This window comes from Labrus mixtus, chromosome 15 (genome assembly GCF_963584025.1).
Source record: "Labrus mixtus chromosome 15, fLabMix1.1, whole genome shotgun sequence".
Taxonomy (NCBI): domain Eukaryota; kingdom Metazoa; phylum Chordata; class Actinopteri; order Labriformes; family Labridae; genus Labrus; species Labrus mixtus.
This window is the reverse complement of record NC_083626.1, coordinates 27,134,295-27,155,630: the sequence shown is the minus strand read 5'-3', so window position 1 is coordinate 27,155,630 and position 21,336 is coordinate 27,134,295. Positions and strand designations below refer to the sequence as shown.

The 21,336-nt window shown below is 41.6% G+C and overlaps 1 protein-coding gene and 1 long non-coding RNA gene across 5 annotated transcripts in view; both read left to right on the top strand.

Moving 5' to 3' along the window:
* Positions 1-3,830: 3,830 nt before the first annotated feature.
* Positions 3,831-21,336, top strand: part of rgs19 (regulator of G protein signaling 19) — a 28,063-nt gene continuing 10,557 nt past the window's right edge. Inside the window, exons 1-2 of one of the 4 annotated variants that reach the window (XM_061058322.1) lie at positions 3,831-4,111; positions 11,917-12,027. In XM_061058322.1, the coding sequence (XP_060914305.1) occupies positions 12,013-12,027 (15 nt within the window). In that variant the 5' untranslated portion in view covers positions 3,831-4,111; positions 11,917-12,012. Of the gene's footprint in view, positions 4,112-11,916; positions 12,028-14,505; positions 14,729-21,336 lie in introns of those variants that run through there. The other 3 variants (XM_061058320.1, XM_061058321.1, XM_061058324.1) reach the window with 3 other exon arrangements.
* Positions 18,756-19,300, top strand: LOC132990340 (uncharacterized). The gene is made up of 2 exons (XR_009676051.1): positions 18,756-18,892; positions 18,953-19,300. It is a non-coding gene; the product is annotated as an uncharacterized LOC132990340 (long non-coding RNA).

Here is a 21,336-nt window from a genome sequence, read left to right as displayed (position 1 = left end):
GTTCTCGGTCCATGTCAGTTTTTCCTGTGACTCCTCGTGGCTCCTTGTTTTCACCTTTTGGATTTTTGGATTTAAGTAAGTTTTTACCTTTGGCCTTTTTTGTTAAAATAAATCATTTGTGTTAGTTCCTGCAATTGGGTCCACCTCTTTGTTTTCCAACCGTTCATGACACATCCCTGATCATATATTATAGTACTCATTGTCGCAGTGCAGATCCAGGAGGTTTGGCTGATGGGTTCGTCCACACTTTTACTTCCATAATGTTTACAATGCATGACATGTCTCACCTCTTCTGGTACTCGAACGTTCACCCGGGTGAATATTCTCTATGCTGATGGATTTCACACACTGTGTGCAGGTCTGCGTCGGTGTGCATGTGGCTGCTTGAAGTGTGAACCATCCTCAGCCGTCTTACTGCAGTCTGTGTTCCACACTCAGCGGGATGCTCGCTGATTAGTGCATGAAGTTGTGCCACAGAAATTGTATTTAACACAACAGGAAAAAGTGGGAAATGCACAGTCATTAAGGTAACAAGTTATTAAGGATGGGGGGGGGGGCACTGCAAGAAGACACGTGCAGAAATTGTTCTTGCAGTCTTTTTTACATGAGTTGGGAGTGAAAAAAGCTGAAATGCATGTGACAATAACTTAGTTAAGTCGAGTGTGGATGTGTGTTTGTGTTTCCTGTTTTGTAGATATTGCTAGAGGTATCACTTCCTCCTCCTCCTCCTCTAGCCAAACTCTTTTTTTACATTAAGATATTTGGGGGCTTTTTGGCTAACACAGTAGATAGAGTAGGAAACCAGGGAGGGAGAGAGTGGGGAATGAAATGCTGTAAAGGAGCCAAAGGTCGGACTTGAACCCAGGCCGCCCGCTTGGAGGTCTTAGACTCTGTACATGGGGCACGACCTAACCGCTAGGTCATCTGCTCCCCCTCTAGCCAAACTTTAAGCTGACAAAAACCTGCAGGGGACAAACCAGAGATATTCTCACAGCTCTGCAGGAAAAGGTGTTGTTTGGTGTATTTATTTTTAAAACTGTTTCACAGGTCAGTCTGACCCGACACATTAAGAGACCTGCTGAATGATGCGACCTCATGCAAACAGCTAGTGAATGTCACACATAGGCTAATTTGGTTTTGTTTACTAACGTGTTGGTTGTCCAATGTCCAATCTGCAGGCACAGACTTCATGCTGTAACTCCCAACAAAGTGGAATAAGAAAAACCTTTGTGTTGGCAGCTCTGAATCTAGGTGTAGCTGAGACAAAACGGCACAGACTCAGTCGACCTTCCCTTCTTCACTGACTCATTAAAAACAACAAAAGGACTGAACTCAGGTCAGCTTCTTCGGGGGACCAATCAAATGTTTGGAGTAGAGCGAGCAAGTGCATCCTAATGCAACTGTTGGTCAATGTCGGTCTGCGAAAAACCCAGACCATCTGCATAAACTTTAAAAGCATGGCTGTCTGGACAACTTGATATGCAGCTTTAGTGCCCCCTTGTGGAGACAGAAAGCACTGCACCGGACACCCAGCATGTGGAACAGAAAGAACAGCCCTATGTTTACAACTTTTTATGGATTTTTTCCTCATTCAAATATTGGAAACGTTATTCACATGTAGTCCGATGAGTGTTTTTTGCTCTTGGTTGTTTAAACACTGAGCAGTGAGTCGCCTATGAAGCGGCATGTATGCATAAGGCGGGGTAAATGCATAACAGAGGAGATCTGTGCAGCTAGATATGAGTCAGAATTAGATCACAGAACAAAGGTTAAACTCTGATAACATACACTGATAGAGACTTAAGCTTTTAAGTGTCAGTAAACAGTTTTCCAACAGATCCTTTCAACCGGAAAATACCCTCAATATTCAAAGTCAGGGAGCTGATTATGTCTTCAAATTCTGATTCCCTGATCATCAACACATCACAGAGCTGACTCCAAGGAAGGTTAATGATGAAGGTTGCAGACATGTGACACTTTTATAATGCTCCTTCAACAAAATGCACGATGAAAAGAACGTTTATTTAGGATTTCATGGTTTTATGTGAAAGGCGGGTGATGCAGATGTGGATGTGAAACTTCTGAGATACTTTGTGACTTGAAAGACTTTAAAAGAAAGGAGGCAGGAAACACTTTAGTTTCAATGGAACGGACGGAGAAGGAGTAATTACTTGAGTCATGCAGCTCTATAGAGGATTGCTGAATGTTAAAAGTTATCAGGAACTTATACCCACAATTATCGAAGGACATCTCGTTTCAGTGGAATTAATTAAATAAAATGCAAATGTTTCTCTAGAGCGTAAAATCTACTCATAAACCGTGCATTGTTTAGAACATGATTTGATTGATTTTGCACCTGCAACCTCCTCTCTCCTTCTCTCTCTTCCTGGTGTATGGCGCCCCCTGCTGTAGCTTTTAGTAACTTCATATCATTTTTTAGCTGTAGGACACAAAAACACATCCACTGTATCATGATTTCACTCATTACATTGTGCATTTAAATAAGAATATTGGGCGTTAATACTATTTTATAATAAGGGACCACAAACACTTGTTTCAGTAAACTGTACCTCGTGTTTGCAGCTCATACAGGTGTTACTGAGTCGTCTCCCTTTGAACTTCTTTGTCGTTTAATCGGAGCTTCAGGCAGCCTCCAGTAACACCTCTGTTACTCTCACTGAGTGGTAAACGATGGCCTGCAAAGCCCCAGTGAACCAGGTTATCCTGATTTAACTTATATCATTGTTATTGATGCAAGTCACAACACAGGGGAACAGGAAACATGGACTTATGTTTCAGAACACACTGATAATAATATTGCATGTAAACTTTTAAGATACTATTAAAGAAGGAGCCATATACCTGGAAAGCCTCTGTGGTTATTTCACTTCCATTCTGAATTTTTGGTTACTGTTTCCCCCCCTTACTCCACTGATTAGCCCCATAAATAACATTACAATGTTTTATATCCTGCTTTGATGTGCCAGAACAAGAAATCAATATGTATCCTTTGCAGGAGTTGAGAGGCCCAAATGTTTCAACCTCTGGTCAGCAATATCTAATGCTAGTCTATAGGGCTGTAGGCTACTTTATGGTCGCTTCACTTTCACCAAACCCGGGGTTCTAACAGGTGAGGAACCTAAAATATGAACAATACCTTCCAACATTTCTGTTGTCTGCTTTAGTCTCCTGTTGGATAAACGTAGACTTTTAATTGAATTGTGTTGTGCTGGGATATTAGTCATGCAAATGAGCTGAAATCACCTCAAGATGTCTTTATTAAAACTGCATGCCTATATTGTCATATATATGAACATGTATATAACTAATATCTTAAAACAGCTGCTACTTTTTAAGGTGTTTTCCAATGTTTGTACAACGTGAATCCATTGACCTTTTATAAGTTAGGGCCATCAATAATATAAGTGGCTTTAAAACCCATGCTTACTTACATTAAATCAATGAGGCCCATGCATGAATACAAAAAAGATAGTGTTGCAAAGAATATATTCCGCCTAAAGGTCTAAAAAAACATGTTATGTAAAATGTTCAATACAAATGATTATGTGATTACAGTCGTTATGTAGTTAATTAAATATTATATTAAACATCTTTTAGGAAATGTATGTAATTAAAAATTAAAAAAGTAAATATATTCAATCAGCAAGTAAAGTTTTAAAAAGGAGATCTCCTAGTCTCCTACTGCCTGTATGAATGTGAATCCGCGCATGCGCTGTGTCGCCTCTGTCCACCAGGGCGTCTCTCGCTCTCTCTCTCTCACTCACAAACTCTTTCTGTACGTCTCTCTCTCTCTCACTCTCTCTCTCTCTCTCTCTCTCTCTCTCTCTGGGAAAAACCCGAGCAGGAGGATAGCAGCAGAAGGGGGGAGGAGGCGGACTCCTTCTTCTTCTTCTCCTTCTTCTGATACAGCGGCGGCAGCGGCAGCAGGATATTTAGAAAAAAAAATCAAAAAAAAAAAAATCTGTCCCCCCTCCCTCACCGGTGCGCGTGCGGAGCGGCAGAGGAAGAAATAATAATAAAAAAAAGCACACGGATGTGCCTCCGAAAGCGCAGCGGATACCGCCCTCCGGACCTTATTAATGCCAAGATTGTGAGTATCTGATCGGCTGCATGAACGAGCCTGAACACGGGAGGGGAGGGGAGGGGGGGGGGGGTGCTTTCAGTTTAATTCTCCCCCCCCCCCGGTCCTCAGTCAGCGGCGGGGCTTTTCCTCTCGCCGCGGTGTTGAGGAAAAGGTCGGTCTCCGTGATTCCCTCCCTCCTCCCCTCCCCTCCCCTCCTTTCCTTCTCCCCTTTCTTACCTCTTCGACACCTTGTCAGGAACAGCAGGCAGAAGAGAAGACGAAGAAGTCGAACAAACCTCATTTTCTGTTGATTTGAAAACGGGTTTTTGAACGACTTCAGTGGGAGTGTTTCAAAAGAGCCCCGTCTTCAACTGTAACAGAAAACAGGACACTCGTGTAGCGCACACACACAAACACACACACACACACACACACACACACACACACACACACACACACACAGCTTATTCGTTTTGAAACAGAAGGCGCGGAAAGTGTTATCTAACTTTATTTTCGATGTCTTCCTCTTCATTGATAACTCTTTCACTTCACTTTCATGTGTTAATGAGTTTGGAAACCATGACAGATGACTGGCTTCTGACCGTTACACACTAACGTCCGACCTTTACATACACTAACGTTTAACCGTTACACACTAACGTCCGACCTTTACATACACTAACGTTTAACCGTTACACACTAACGTCCGACCGTTACACACTAACGTCCGACCTTTACACACTAACGTCCGACCTTTACATACACTAACGTGTAACCGTTACACACTAACGTCCGACCTTTACATACACTAACGTTTAACCGTTACACACTAACGTCCGACCTTTACATACACTAACGTTTAACCGTTACACACTAACGTCCGACCTTTACATACACTAACGTCCGACCTTTACATACACTAACGTTTAACCGTTACACACTAACGTCCGACCTTTACATACACTAACGTCCGACCTTTACATACACTAACGTTTAACCGTTACACACTAACGTCCGACCTTTACATACACTAACGTTTAACCGTTACACACTAATGTCCGACCTTTACACACTAACGTCCGACCGTTACACACTAACGTCCGACCTTTACATACACTAACGTTTAACCGTTACACACTAACGTCCGACCGTTACACACTAACGTTTGTCAACCGTCGAAAACCGTGTAATATTCTGAGGCATGTTTTAAAGGGGAGGACGGGTCACTTATTATATAACACAGGTTACTTTAAAGTATCATGTTAAACTAGCATACTTTAAATCAAAGTAATTCCAATCAGTTTAAACATGACTGCATTTATCTAAAGTTGTTTTGCAAGCGTTTGTGGCGGCAAAATAACGGCGCTTATTTAAAAAAGCTATGCTAGCTAGATGTTTGAAGTAATGCTAGTTGACTTCTGTTGCAAAACAAAATTACAAAGCTTCATGTGTTTTCTGTCATTTGTGACACAAGAATCAGTACATTACTTATTAGTGTATTTGTAAAAACATCAAAAGTTTGGAAGCCTGCTAGCTACTGAGACATGTAGCTTTATTATCGCGATGATTTGAAATGGAAGGCAGTCTACCCATGTTAGCTAGCTAGTTTGGTTTATTTAGTTTTACAAAATTATTTTTAAAATAGTACAATTCAGCACTTGCACAACAAAATTGGCAAAGCTCTGACAATGATGCTTTCAGTTTTGACACTGTGACAATTTAGCGTTTTAGCTAGTGAGTTGTTAGCTTGAGAGGTAGCTTCTGGCGCTAGTTCCATCATTGTCTGAAGTTACTACCGCAGTACTTATTGTGCAATGAACAAGAAAGAGACCTATAGGTAGAAAATCCAGCTAATTTTGGTTTGACAACAATCTTTTGGGCCAAAAAATAGTAAAGCTCTGACAATGTTGTTTTCATTTATTTTAATTAGGAAAATTTAGGGGTGTGCTAACTAGTGAGTTGTAAGCTTCAGAGTTAGCTTCTGGTGCTAGTAACATCCTTGGCTGATGTTGCAGTGCAGATTGAACAATGACTTACAGCAAATTGAGCTAATTTTGGTTGACAACATTCATATGGGCCAAAAAATGGCAAACCTCTGACAATGTTTCTTTCAGTTGCTATACAGTTTCAATATGTTATGAGTTTTTTTGGGGGGGCAGTTTTACTAACTGGTTAGCGAGTCATTTTTAAATGTGTTAGTTTACAAATAAGATTATTTTACAAACTACTTGTATGGTGCTGGTAGCTAAGCTAACCACATCTAAAGGAACCTTTTTTAAGTTAAGTTTGCTAATTTAATCAGCATAATAAGTACAGGACATTACTGATAGACTGAAGATAAACAGTGATTGCTGTTCCTCATATGTCAGTCCAACCATTTTGAACATGGGATGAAAGAAACTCTTTAAGAGATAAAGATCCTCACATGCATTTGATAAGCTAAGGTTTGTTAATGAGGATACAAGAAATCACTGTAATATTCTCACATTTTCCTACTGTGTCTTTGTTGATTGTGAGTTGATAGTGACCTTGCAGTACGTCATGGTGTGTTTAGGGTAAACTGACACTTTAGGTTCCTGCTAGCCAGTCCCACTGCAGTCTTGTTTTAAACATTCTCTTGTATGGCACATATTGAAACTATATCTTTAACATTCATTATTGGACTTCAAGCATCATGAGGTGTAGCCTCTGGCAAGGCGCTTAAAAGAGGAAGATAATAAAAAGGGGAAATTAGTTTGTTAAAGCATAGTGTCAGTCTGTTCATCCCTTCATTGTACAGTTAATGTCTGTTGATGAGTCATGACGGTGAAGGCATTTCACATGAAAGCGCTTTTGAAATCAGAAGTAAAGGTGGAAGCCGGTGTCATACTTAAAAATACAGCTCTTAACATTTCTTCAGTTTTCTTTTTGATGTGCCTGTGCATGTGGTGCCGCTGGCCATCAAATGTCAACATCCATCTCCTTTTATCCCCATAAATCCTTGTATTGTAGGGGTCCTTTCTGGTAGATGGTTCAAGTTACAACACTCAGAAATCCTCTTGAAAGAGAAGTGGGAATTGTGTAATGCTATCCTGTAGAGGTTTGTTGGCATAAAATAAAACCTTAATTCTCACTTGAATAAGAAAAAGAGGAAAAGTTTGAAGAACTTCAAACACATTTGCTTAAAAAAAGATTCCCTCAGTAATCAAATGCTTCCCCAACCCCCCTCTATATGATGTGTCATGCATATATTTGGGGATTTTTCACCATGGAAACCTGGATCAACAGCCCTCAGAAGTCTGTGGTTAATTTGGGGTCCCAACTCTGAGATCAGGGAACATAACATACCCCCCAGACACTCGACTTTTACCCGATCAAGAGTCTTCAAGTTTTTTTCCAACTTCTTGTTGCCAGTTGGTACACACTTCCTCTTCCTGCCTCTTTCTTCATTGTGTCTGTTGCATACTTCCTCTTTTTTTTTTAGGTAGGTCATCACCTTCCCTTCCTGTGCCTCTCAGTCTTTCCATCTTCTGTATACCCTTAGTTTTTTCTTGTTGCTCTTACTGTTTGTTTCTGTCTTTCTTTCCACCTCTGCTGTGTATTTGAATTTTATTATGTGGTATAACTATTCTCTCACGTGAGCATATCTTTATTAGTATTTTGTGCATTTGACATAGAGGTCTAAATAACTGAAGGGTAGGAAAGTTTGGGAATTGGTCCAGTACATTGCTTCCACAGAAACGGGGTGTAATGGCTGCGATGTCGACAAATTTGCCAGGTCAAATGAGGTCCACTAAATGTTCTTGCTCTTGTAACTGACAGGTCTCAGATTGTTTTTTTAAGTCAACATTTTTCTGATCTTTTTTTGTCCAGAAACAGCTGCCAAATTGCACTCTTGATGGAGTTTGGTGGCCTTGGAAAGAACAGTGTAACAGCTGTTTCGGGTTCCATTAAAGCATCCCCTTAGCAAATGTGTCCGTGTCTTTGTGGGTCACTTCCGTAAGATTTCATTAGACCAATTCAATGATGATATCAGCCTGTCGGTGTCAAAACAAGTTCTTTTGAGTAAGTTCATAAAAATCCACACAAAACTATCATTTCCATCATTGGTGTCAGAGGGCAACCCTAGAACTCCAAAATGGCAATGCTCAGGTACATGAACATGCCTTATTTTTGGTTGGACTACAGTGCATTTTTGATCCTATTGGAGGCATAGCGTTTTCCCAGCCCATTTAGGACTGTGGTATTCCTAGAATAACATGAATTTGAAAAAGGACATCAGATTTGAAAGGATCCTTTTCCCGAGGCTGTAGTCATTCCCGGAGAACTCAAAGCTGCAGTGTTTTCTAGTCTACCAATTAAAAGAAGGATCCATCCAGTTATAATGTCGTCCGGTTTATAAAATGTCAGATAAGAGTTTGCCTTATGATTGTTGCTGAAAGTGAATCTCTGCTGATGAAGTTTTCTTTGACCTCAACACTGGCCAGGGTGAAGACCAAAGTCCCTGAATTAGTCCTTGCTACTTCTCCAAAATGACTTCTTAGCATCATTAGCTTCTCTTATTGAAACTAATTGGCATGATGAGCAACAACCTTGCCTCTAATCTCTGTCCCATGGTTTCAATGTGCAATTCAATTACTCACGTGAGGAAGATTTCAAAGGAAAACGAACCCGAGGGCTAACTTTCCAAAGGGAATCTGCTGTTAAATATACACCAGCTCTAAATTGTTTTTTAACTCTTTGATTTTCACAGCTGTTCCTTTTTATTTCCTGCATATCGATACCGTTTTTATTTCTTTGTTTGAAGTCGATTATATTTTTTGAGAAACTTGTTTTTTTTTGCGTGACAGTTTTGATGTGTCTGTTAACCATTGTATGCACATTCAGCATTTTGGTTTGATGCATCATTCTTTCGTGGTTTTGTCTGTTATTCACTGGTCTGAGTCATGTAATGGTCCAATTCCTTCTAACCCTGGTTGGTCCAAGAGGAAATGGAGTTTTAGCCTTGGTGGGGTCCAATATAAGAGTGTTCAAGTCATGTACTGGTCCGATATTTTGTGGAATCTTATCCCGTGTTTGGTAACATTTTCATTGGGCTGTATATTAATCACTGATAAAGTCATATTCTGGTCCAATATTTGGTGGTTTTTCATGTCTTGTTTGGTCAAGGGTTCATTGGGTGGTCTAGCCCCAGTTTGGCCCAGTTCTTACATGTGTTGTGTTCCTGGTCTGGTTAAATAAAAACTGGTTTTAAAGTCATGATTCGGTCCAATAATTGGAGGCATTTAATACTTCTGAGTTTGCAGAGCCATTGGTGATTCAGCACTGCTTTTGTTTAGAATTACAGTTCCTTTATTCCTTTAATCCTTATACTTGTCCAATACGACCCGAAGTTGAAACTCTGCAGTGGTCGCCTATTTATCATAATAATCCTTATCTGCTTTGTGCTGAGTATTAATCTGCACCAGTTCCCTCCTTCTTTTCCTGAATGTGTTTGTCTTGCTGCATGGAACTCATTGGAAGCGTTGTTATGTAATGTAACTTGAGACATTGGATTTCTATGGCACCCACAAATCTGAGGCTGTGAATAGAGTCATGATCAACACCTGATCCCCTTAATAAAGTCACTTACAGCACTGAGGGATTCTCCTCCTTCATTTATAGAACAAGTGATTTGTGTAATGGAGTTGTAATGTGTGAAAGCTGCACACATCTCGATAGAATGAAAGTAGCAGCGGTACAACAAGAGAAGACTCTGGCTGCGTTCACACTGCAGGCAAAAGTGTCCTGGGTCTGATTTTTTTTTTGCTCCTATGTGGATCAGATCTGATTGTTTTATGACCATGTGAACAGCACATGTCACATGGGATCTGATCTTTACGAATCAGATGTGTGCCACTTTCACATCGAGTTAAATGCACAGTTTGTAAATTCTGCCACCACGGGGCTCTCATTCAAAACCATAAAAAAAGGTGACGCTGTGGCTGGCAGGGAGTCATGGGAGATATTCTTCTTCTCTCTGCTATTCCCAAAAACTAACTCCTGAAAGTGAACTCTGCGTTGACAGTAGTGAAGACGAACCAGTGAAACCAACCTGAGGAAGAGAATATGTTTACCGACGATGTTTTGTAATGTACATGACGTTTTTATCACAGCCGAACATAAAGCATCAGTACGGCAGCTTTCAGCAGCAGCTCCCGCTTCCTTATATAGCGGCCTTTGACGTAACATCCACGACAATGATAAACTCGTCATGTCTGTTATTGCGGCTCATCATACGTCCTGTTCCAACTATGAAATTCAGGATTTCGCTGGTTTTGATAAACTGTGGGAAATGTTTGAGGTGATGTAAGTACTCTAACAAAAATCTCAATAACTGAATCAGGATTTTTCTCCTTAAGCATTGAGATCACGATTCGTGTTTTTTAACAAGCACATTTCAAAAGTGAGTGCTGTCCAAAGCTTTCAACAGACATATCATAAAAACTGGACTTCAAATTAAATCTCCTGAAAGTACATCTCCTTTCCTTTTTATTTTATTTTCGAGCACTTAAAGTGACTTCAATGCTGTAAAGTTGTATTTGGCAGATTCAGAGGATAGTCTATGGCAGGGATGGGGCAACTTTGGGTCACAGCAAGGGCCACATTCATTTAACTCTCACTGCCAGGGGGCCAAATTGTAGTACACAAAAACGATTATAGTCAATTATGTCACAAATTTAACTCAACATATACCAGTGATCAAATATTATTATGGACATATTTCTGGTTTTCATGATTTCATGATTTCATGGCAGATTTTTTCATGTTTTCCAATTAATTGATACGTAAAAATTGACATCGGGGCCAAATTGAGGCTTGATGGGGGCCGCATGTGGCCCCCGGGCCGCCAGTTGCCCACCCTGACTCATGAATACAATGTGTGTTTTGCTTTACGCTGTGTGTTAGTGACTGATTAAGCACCTGGGAGAGTTGTGAAGAAAACAAGTGAACATGTGAATTTATGGGAAAATACGATCAAGTGACTCGCCATTAAGAAATTAGATCATGTGTAGATGGATCAAGATGAGGATTTATCTTATGATGAATCATGCAGCCCCACTTTGCTGGTCTGCAGGGGGTTGTAGATCATCAGTTCTGCTGCCTGTTATGAAATCATCTCTCTTCTCAGCGTGCTGCGTGTCACACGTTTGTTGTTGTTCTTTTTGTGCATGCGGGTCACTTCAGGGCTGTGACCGGTTCACACGGCCGAGTCTGATGCTGGCCACATTTAAAAAAAATTTGAGCATTTAGGCGTGCAGTGTGAACGAAGCCTCTGTGACGCTTGATTGGATGATGTTGTTGGGACATCCTTAGAAAGTTGCATAAGAAACATTCTTGGAAGCACACACACAAGAATTCACTTATTTCTGTTTTGTTTGTGGGAAATATTCTTATTGTTTCAATCAGAGCTCAGTCCCACGTTATGTATTAAACATGTGTTTCTCAGAGTTTTGATATAGATACACATGTACTAAATATGGCCTTTTTCTCTCTTTGTGTGTGTGTGTGTGTGTGTGTGTGTGTGTGTGTGTGTGTGGTATTATCTTTTGGATGAATGTAACTCCATCTGGGATTGTTGGTTCATCTTTTTGCTGTGCTGTGTGTTTTTGCTTTAACATGCAAACGTTGTGTTTGTTTGTGTTTTTGGTCCATGACTATCAAACATTCATGCATGACTGTGTGGTTTGAATGTTTTATGCTTCTTTTGCGGCATATTTGCTTGGACGTGTTGTTGCATTTGTATTTTTGGCATTACCACGTGTGTGTGCTTGTGTATGTATGTGTGTGTGTGTGTGTGTGTACTTATAAAGGAGAGGTCCGAGGCAGAAGGGGGGATGACATGCATGTGTCCGGCCTGCTAACATCGCTGACGACTCACACACTAACCGACTGCCCGCCCTCTCGACATGACGGACGTCCTGGTAAACCAACTGCTCCTCTTCCTAATCCCTCTCTCTCTCCCTCTCTCTCTCTCTCTCTCTGGATTTCTTTGTTCAGCTGTTGATGAAAATGTTTGTGGAATTAAACTAAATGTATCTGCCTGCAAGAGAACAGTCTGAAAACATGCGCCTCAAGTCTTCTGACCCCCGACCCTCGTTCAGAGTCCTTTCAGATATCTGTGGAGTCTGAACTTTAATGCTGATTGAAAACATACATCACTTGTTTTTTTATCACAGCTGCTTTATCAAAATACTCAACATCCTGGTTCTAAAATCTCATAAATGATAACTATGATATCATTGACAGCTGCCATTCACTTAATGAACAGTGTAGTCTGAAAGAGTTCAGTCACTGCTGGTTTAGTTGAACCACAGTGGACTGAGACGATAAGGGCATCAAGGTCACTGAGTTCCTTTCAAAGAAGAGAGTAAAACAAAGCCACGGTTTAAACGAGGGCTGCCAAATGATCACTCGTTAAAATCTGGATTAATCACTGAATGTAAGTAGTTTATCGCAATTCATTTTATATTTAAATTGCATATTTAAAATCCATTTATTTTACATTTTAAAAACTTTTTTTTAATGCTTTTATCTTGTGTTTTGTAGTTTCTAAAGGCAAGGGAACCCTTCCTGTTAATTTTGAAAGAAAATAAGATTTCCAGGAGAGTTCAAGTTACAACATTAACTTAAATACGGAAAAAAGGAAACTGCAACAGATCGAGAAGTTCCCTGAGTTAATAAAAAGAACTAAAGGGAACGGTGAAAAGATCAAATGTTTAATGTCACAGGTACATAATACTTTTGTCTTGTCCACTGAGCCGTCTGGGAAACTTTTTAAATGACACGGGCCGTTCAAAGACGCAGTAAAGTGTTTTCTTTCTATCGCTAGCTAGCTTTACTACGGTGTGCCGAAAGGGACCAAAAAGGCAAATGATTTATGCGATTAAAAAAAAAAGTCGATTCCAGACCTTAGTCGCATTGTGATTAACATGTTAACACTGAAAGCCCTAACTGTGACTTACAGTTGTGTACCTGTTAGTAGAAATGTGTAATGTGTGTGAACTCCAACAGTCCCCCTCCGCCCCCCTCCTCTTGATCATTCTCCAAAATTAAACTTTCACATGTCACTGTTGACTAAATATAACTGTCTGTTCATTCTCTCTCTCTCTCTCTCTCTCTGTTTTCTTATCTTGCTCTCCCCCATTCCTCCCATTCCCAACGTTTTCCTCCCCTCTCTTATTAACTCTACCTCTCACCCACTGTCCCGTCTCGTCTCCCCCTCCCCTCTATCCCGACTTCTGTCTCCCACTCCTAGAATTCTTTCACTCTCTCTCCTTTCCGTTATACTCGCCCGTCACTTTCTCTCTTTCATCATTACTCTCCAATTATCCTTAAAATCAGAATTTCCTTCATGCCCGGATTCTGTTCAGAAAACTACTCAGAGTCTGAAGCTATGTGGTTACTTTGGTCTCTTGATGACAGATTGGTATTAAGAAGTTCATGAAGTGATCAGACGACAGGAAATAGCAGAGACTGAGACGGGGGTACCCTCAGACATTCACGTTGAACCTGAACGTGATGCAGAATCTCTGGGTTCTCTGCTAATGTGTGGCCATGTGCAGAGAATCTTCTGCATCAGGATCGGGAACTTCATGCTTTGTGCATGTAGCGCAAAGATTGGGTCAGGGGTTCTGGAGGCTGGAAACAAATCTCAGAAAAGAGTCAAAATGAGCATAATGTATTTAACAAAGCTGAACAGGATCGCAGCATCTCCGAGAAAACAGTTTCATACAGGATACCGCTGTGAATGTTGTGATCTATAATCAGCCCTTTTAGGATCTTTCCTGTCTCAGGTTCAGTCTCAGGATTTTAGTTTTTAGCATCTTGAGCCGGATGCATTCGTTCTACGGTGTTCCTGCACCGGTGTGAAACAGGAAAGTGATGCCACAAAAGTTTGGATTATACTCTTAAGAGTTTTAGAGTAAAAGAAAAAAGTATGAACGCTGAAGCTTTTCAGCACTCCTGAAATCAGCTTCCATCCTTTTTAACTGTCCTATCCATCAAAGATTAAAATGAAAGACGTGACTGAGCCGTGAAGAGATGTTACTGAGTGATGCATGCACGCCTGGGGGGCATCTCTGCAGCTCGAGGGACATGGAGGGTTAATGTGAAAGACAGAGAAGTCGACAAGTCCAGACTGGACTCCAGAGGTGTCCAAGTTTGGAGAAAGAAGGAATTCACATGCTGGTTTTGAAGCGCTTTGCTCTTGTGAGCCATCGTGGCATGGAAAAGGTTTATGCACTCCTGATTGGTCGGGTTGGGTTGGCGTGTGTGGTGTGAGTGTGTAAGTGTGTGTTTGTGTGTAGACACCAGGTCTGATTCATCAAGTTTCAGAAAGAAGCAAGAAGCTGTGTCACAATACCTCTGACTCTGTTTCCTGTCTCTCTCTCTCTCTCTCTCTCTCCCTCTCTCTCTCTCTCTTGCTCTCTCCATCTTTCCTGTTGCCTCGGACTGCCTCTCGTCTCTCTTCCTCCTTCATGGGAGTGAAGACGTGTAGACTGATGGAGCAGTCGTAGCTGTTAGCAAAAGCGAGCGAGAGAATCTTAAAAAGTCCGACCTGTTTTGTTCTTTCTTTCTTTCCGACGTCCATCGTGGATACTTCACTGAACCGTCTCCTCTCTGGTGAGCTCTCTGTGTGTGTGTGTGTGCAGACACGTGAATGTGACACCTTTCAAACAGGGCTCCTTAACGCCCTCTTAATGTTGTGACTTTTGAATCTGTATCATGGACAGTGGGGGTTTGATTTTGTCTCTGGATGTCCACGTGGTTGATTGGAGTGTTTATGAGCTGAATGTTTCTAACACTGATGTGATTTAATAACCCCTCTGTGGGTTATTGAGGAAACTATCTGCTGTCTCTCTGATGAAACTCTTTCCAAGCTCTCTTAGATAATAATGAATCTGCACTGTCATCAAGCTTCGACAAGAACGTTGTTCTCACTTCCTTAAAGTGCACGTCTCGGAGATTTGATCCACTGGACACAACAACAACATATATGTTAACTCTGTTAGAGGAGCTTTGTTTGTTATATTGTTCTGTGTATAAGTGTGTATTAAGTGTGTGTGCAGGGTCCGAAATGAACTTTTTGACTCAGCGGGTAGTTTAAAAAATTCACCGGCCAAATATACTTTTTACCGGCCAAAATAACAAATTGTGTTTTTCTGTCCCATACACATCTGTTACAGTACATTTAATTGAGAAGGCATTATGTTCTGTTTAATCAATAACAGATTTAAGTCACAGATTCAATCATTTTATCAGATCAGGAAATTAAGAAATTGTTAAAAAATATATTTGCTGGCCTTTTATTTATTATTTGTAGGCAGTAATCTACCCGCATTTGGCGCTTGGCGGGTGTTAATTTCAGACCTTGTGTGTGTGTTGGACCCCAGGAAGAATAGAAGATGTGTATGCTGGTGCTAAAGATCCTAATGATATTTTCGATGTTGAAAATTGAAAGTTTTCAGATGGAACTTCTCGGACGCTCATTCGGACATCTCTCCATTAGTGCAGGATAGAACGGGATTTATGAAGTTGACCATACCAAAGATAGCATGTTCAATATTTGGTTAGCAAACTGCTTTTCTTGCGTTACTACAATGAAAAGCTTAAGGACCTGTGTCCACTAACAGTACGGCTCCACTCATTCAGGCGACGGATAGCGCCTCAACGCTTTCTGTTCATTTCCTATGGAGAGCCAGAGAGGCAGTCGCGCAATGCATTATGGGATCGTTGCGGGGAGTTTTCAAGAGGGGCGCTCACCGGACAAGAATAATCCAGAGCTCTATTCTAGTCCAGAGACCGCCCGGACTAGCCGTGCGTTTATCCAATCAGGTGCTTTTATTGAGGCTACGTCACCTTTAACGTAACCTTAAGCGATGATGATTTCAGCGCTGAACTGAGTGCAAAAGCGCCCGTTTGTCGCTGCGCCCACAGCGCTCTGAAAACAGCTAACCTGTGGAACACTGCTGTGTCACTTCTCCCTCATCGACCAATCCAAATCTAGAAATCTTCTGACATCAGCTTTGTCAACAACAATGGCGGAGGAGAATCTAATCCAGGGGGGCAGAAGTTAAATGTCGTAACCAAGCAACAATGAGAGCAGATGAGAAGCGCTCTGAAACTGAGGCTGTCAAGAAGCGGCATCAATGGACACGCCCCCCCCCCCCCCCCCCCCCCCCCCCCCCCTCCCATGGCTACCAAAAAGAAAAGCCTGTTGGAGAGCAGACATGAAACAAAAAGAACTGCATGTGTAGCACGTGTTCATTTGTCAGCTATAGTACTAGGCACGCGTGACTATTTGTCTTGATTGCATGTATCTTGTCAGTGGGTGTGTGTGTGTTTGTGTGTGTGTGTGTGTGTGTGTGTGTGTGACAGTCTTGCCCATATAAGGAGGGGAGGGGAGATGAATTTGGGAGCTGAAATAGTTTGTCAGCTCAGCCCGCTGGTGAAAAACATTGAATCTGTCACCACCGCTGTAAGGCTGGATTTATAGACCCACTTACAGTGTGTGTGTGTGTGTGTGTGTGTGTGTGTGTGTGTGTGTGTGTGTGTGTGTGTGTGTGTGTGTGTGTGTGTAGTTGACTATTGTAAAGTATGAGAGAGTTTTAGTGTGAAAGTTTGGAGTGTGTGTGTGACATTTTCAAAGAAGGAGTAAATGAAGAGAGACAGATAAAGAGAGAGAGAGGCGGGTACAAAGCTTGTGTGTGTGTGTGTGTGTGTGTGTGTGTGTGTGTGTGTGCGTGTGTGTGTGTAAGCTTGTGTGTGTGCGTTAAACAGTGCATTAGCGACGGTTTAGCAGTGTTTAACATGTCAGGGCAGGAGTTTGAAGAGGCTCCTCTTCTTCATAAAGCATATTTCCTTCTTGAACCAGAACTCACCAGAATCCAACTGCACCATTTCAGAATTGATAAAAAACAAGCCAAATCAGCACAATTAGAACTTATTTTTTTACATATTTAGATCTTTGGTTAACTAGAATAACTTTGATGAAACTTAAATGTGTCTAATATAACATGAACACATTTAAAAACACTTTTTAAAAGTGTCTGTTTGAGCTAAATGTGTCATTTACCTGAAGGGGAAATGTAAGAAGTTGGGACAGTAATTTAAGAATACACAGCTCACTTCCACCAGATACGTGTTTTCAGAATCACACGTGACAGCTCAAAATAATATGATGTATGTGGTAAAAAAACGTATAAACACAACATGACACACACTTAAAGTCTTTGTTCCCAGCCTTTAAAACGAGTCTTTTTCTATGTATTCATAGAAACAGAATCTAGCCGTGTATACAAAACTCAAAATCCACAAAACCAGCGACCTTTGAAAATATCACCTCAGTTTTGTCAGAGTTTGTTGTTGATTTCCAGTTTGAGTTGAGAGGTTTTTGTTTGAAGGTTTTGTGGTTGACCTCCAGCCGAGGGTGCAGTCTGTTTCAGTGGAAGAGCACAGGTGTTTCCTCACCTGAGGGCTGTTGTGACTCCACTGCATTCTCAGTTATTTAGAAGTGCACCACTCACCTTCAGCTGTGAGGTAATCCTGCCTGAAGGTGTGAGGGAAAGATATGTGGTGTAGGAAGCTTTCAGTATAAACTCCTTAGATCGACAGAAGTGGTGATGCAGAAGTTTGATTTATTCTAAATGGGCCAAAGAGGAAAAAATGATTAACTGGTGTGAGCTTGCAGAGAGCCTCGAGTGGACACTTGAGGTACTGCATTTTCTTTTCACTTTCGCATTGGGTTCATTTTTCAAGTTTGTGGTTTGTGTCTCTGTATTAGACTGAGAAAACAAAGGGGAAATAAGTCCAGCTTTTCAAATACTGTCGCTAACAAAGTCTGATATGTTATTCTTTATGAATGCATTAAGATGTTAACGTCGATACAAAGTAAGCGACTCTCTCCTTACTCCGCCGCCCCATATCCCATCTCTCTTTCAATTCACTGCTCTGTCCCTTGATCTACTACCATGACTGCAACCTCTCTCTGTCAGACACACACACACACACACACACACACACACACACACACTCACACATACACACACAGAGAGGCTTGTTGGTGATCGGGTGCTGAGATTACAGAGCAGTAATCTCTCTGATTAATACATAAAATGGACGCTTAATTACTTAAACCCTGCTGGCAGGTGCAGCTGTGTGTGCATGTGTGTTTGTGTCTGTGTGTGTGTGTGTGTTGTTGTGTGTTGTTGGATGTACATGCAGTACACACAGTCCTGTCAGTGTCTCGCTCTGAATTTAAATGTGTTCTTTATTGGGCGTGCTGTGTGAGTCCATCTGTGCTGCCAAAGTGTGCAGAGAGGGAAACAGTGTTCCAGTGCAAAGACGCTGATCTTCACAGGCTGGAAGTATATACTGGGCTGTTTGACTTTTTTATAGGCAAGTGTGTGTGTTTGTGTTTTTGTATGTGTGCGTCGGTGACATGGATTGTAGCCTGAGCGACGTCACCCGTCTGTAACTGCAGGGGGCTTTGGAGTCCCATCGATGGCGGTCGCCATGCTGTAAATGCCGTCTCGGTCTAACTTTCAGTCGACCTAACGACAGGTTTTAAGCCTCCTGACAAACTGTTACACCACGCCCACCTGTCAATCATGTCAGCTGCACGCCCTCCTGTGAATAACACTTATCAATCATAAAATCCAAAAGTTGTCAAAAGATTCAAACCCCCGTACAGTGTGTGTCGATCAAGGCATGATCTACTACCATGATAACATGTTAGTTTCTGCTGTTGAATGTTATGTGTGTGTGAGACGTCTGATGCTTCTGCGTGTGTGTGAGACGTCTGATGCTTCTGCACACTGCCTCGAGTGGACGCTCGATGAACTGCAGGATTTTTTGCAGCTTGATCTTTCAACACCTGAGAGGTTGCTGCTCGCTCTGTGTGTGAAAACAGCATGTGTGCCCTGTTGACCTTATCAGGATGAGAAGGTTAAGACAATATTTACAGAGATAGAGATGGGATAACAATGAATGAACTACTTTGTGTGTGTGTGTGAGTGTCTTTATGTCTTTCTAGTGTCTTCTAGCCTACTCAGATAAGCACACACGCACAGTGACACACTTACTCACACACTGAAACATACATTGAAAAAGAGGAAGTGACACATCTGCTCCAAACGAACTGTACACTTCTTTCTTTCTCTCTTTCTTTCTTTCTTTTCTTCAGGCCTCATACTTTGAAAAAAATAATAATTCACACACTTTTTGTCCAAACCTGCCTTTTCACACAAACACAGAGACACACACACACTCTCCTCACACACACACACACACACACACACACACACACACACAGAGGCAGAAACGTGATAGCTCTGTGTGATTAAAGATGGGGCGGGCAGACAAAAGAGAGGAAGGGACTCTGTCTTTTGCTCTGACTGTGCAGCTAAACTGACATCAAGACTCTGTGCGTGTGTGTGTGTGTGTGTGTGTGTGTGTGTGTGTGTGTGTGTGTGTGTGTTGTGTGTTTTAGCATTCAGACACACTAATATGCAGCTTAAATTGCCGCTTGTTCAGAGCGCTTCTCATTGGCGCTCATTGCTGAAAGTTGACTTCTCATTCCGTCAGTAGTGACCACTTGGTCGGTTTATTTGCTGAGAAAATATCACCAAGAAAGAAACCGTGTCGTGGCATTAGCATCAGCGCTAAACCTGGAAACTGTTCCCTCGAAAAGACGAGTCAGAGTCCTTCCTCCTCCGCCGCTGTTGTTGACAAATGGTTAATTCCATTTACATCGGAACATTCCTGATGATGTTTCAGACCGGCAACTCAGTTTTTATGACTTTTGAGATCAAATGGGAACGCACCAAAAGCTGATATCAGAAGTCCCGCCCCTACATCAGTCTGATTGGTCAGTCAAGGAGAAGTGTGCGGCAGTGATCCAAAAGCTTTTTTTTTCATTTGGGAGACAAACAAACAGCTGACTCTGAGGGCGTTTTTGTGCTTTGGGCGCTTAAAACTGAACTGCAGTAGTTTAGTATTGACAACCGGCGCTGCCAATGCAAAAAAAAAAATGGCATTAGTGGACACACTAACATTTTGAACTTATTTTTTGGACGTATTTTCACACCTTTCTGGCATGTCCACTCGTTTTGTCTTGCGTACAAATTGAAATCTGGCATTGACCTTTGACCTGGGCTCTCACCTGGTCGTGAACTCGTCTGTTGAACAAGAAGTGACACTTTGAACAGAATCATATTTGACGCGAAAATGCTGAAGATTTTCGTCTCTCTTTGACGGATCAACTCTGTTACAAGTATCACTGAATATTCCACCAGTTCGTGGAGTGTTGGCATCAAACACAAAGAGACACACACACACGGACACTCTGCCCCTTCACACACGCACACACACACACACACACACACACACACACACACACACACACACACACACACACACACAGACCCATTCACAGACAGAGCTGACAGCTGGAGGGGAAGTTAGCTTTATAGCTGCAGTTTTCCTTTGACTGAAATGTTAAAATAAGAAACTCATCCAGTCCAATGAGGAAAATCTTCACATGAAATTATCAGCGTGTGTGTTTGTTAGTGTGTTTGTGTGTGCAGGGTAATTTTGTCATTACATCTGAACACTTTTATGCACTAAATAAGAGTGTGTTCAACTCTTTTAATGCTTTTTACATCACGTTTGTGTGTTTCATGTGCCACTATATGTGAGCATACATGTTTATATTTCCCCGTTCAGCCGGGATTTTAAACTAAGGGATAATGATGCAAGGAGCTTCACACAGAACACAAATGGAAGTGTGTTTTACCCCTTCAATGCAAAAAGAACGATGTCAGTGTGGTGGTAAAGTACCGGGGGGGGGGGGGGGGGGGGTGCTCAGTTCAGAAGCCAGAAGTTGTGAAACCTGAGATGTGTGAACACTGTGATCATCTTTGTGTGTGATCACAGCTCAATCACATGATGCTTGATCACATTGCCTGCTCTGTCTCCATACCCGCTCGCTCTCACTTCCTCTATTCTGCATGCTCTCTCTCTCTCTCTTTCATGCCTCTCTCTCTCTCTACATTTCTAAGTCTTTTGTTCCCCTCTTTCTCTCTTCCCCCTTTTACTGAATAATCCCTCCCTTGTCATCTTCTGTCGTCTCTCACCTTTTTTCAGATGTCTGTCTGCACCCCTCGTTTGCTCTCTGTCCATTTCCACCACTTAATGTCTTCATTTCGTCTTTAAACATCACACTTTAGTTA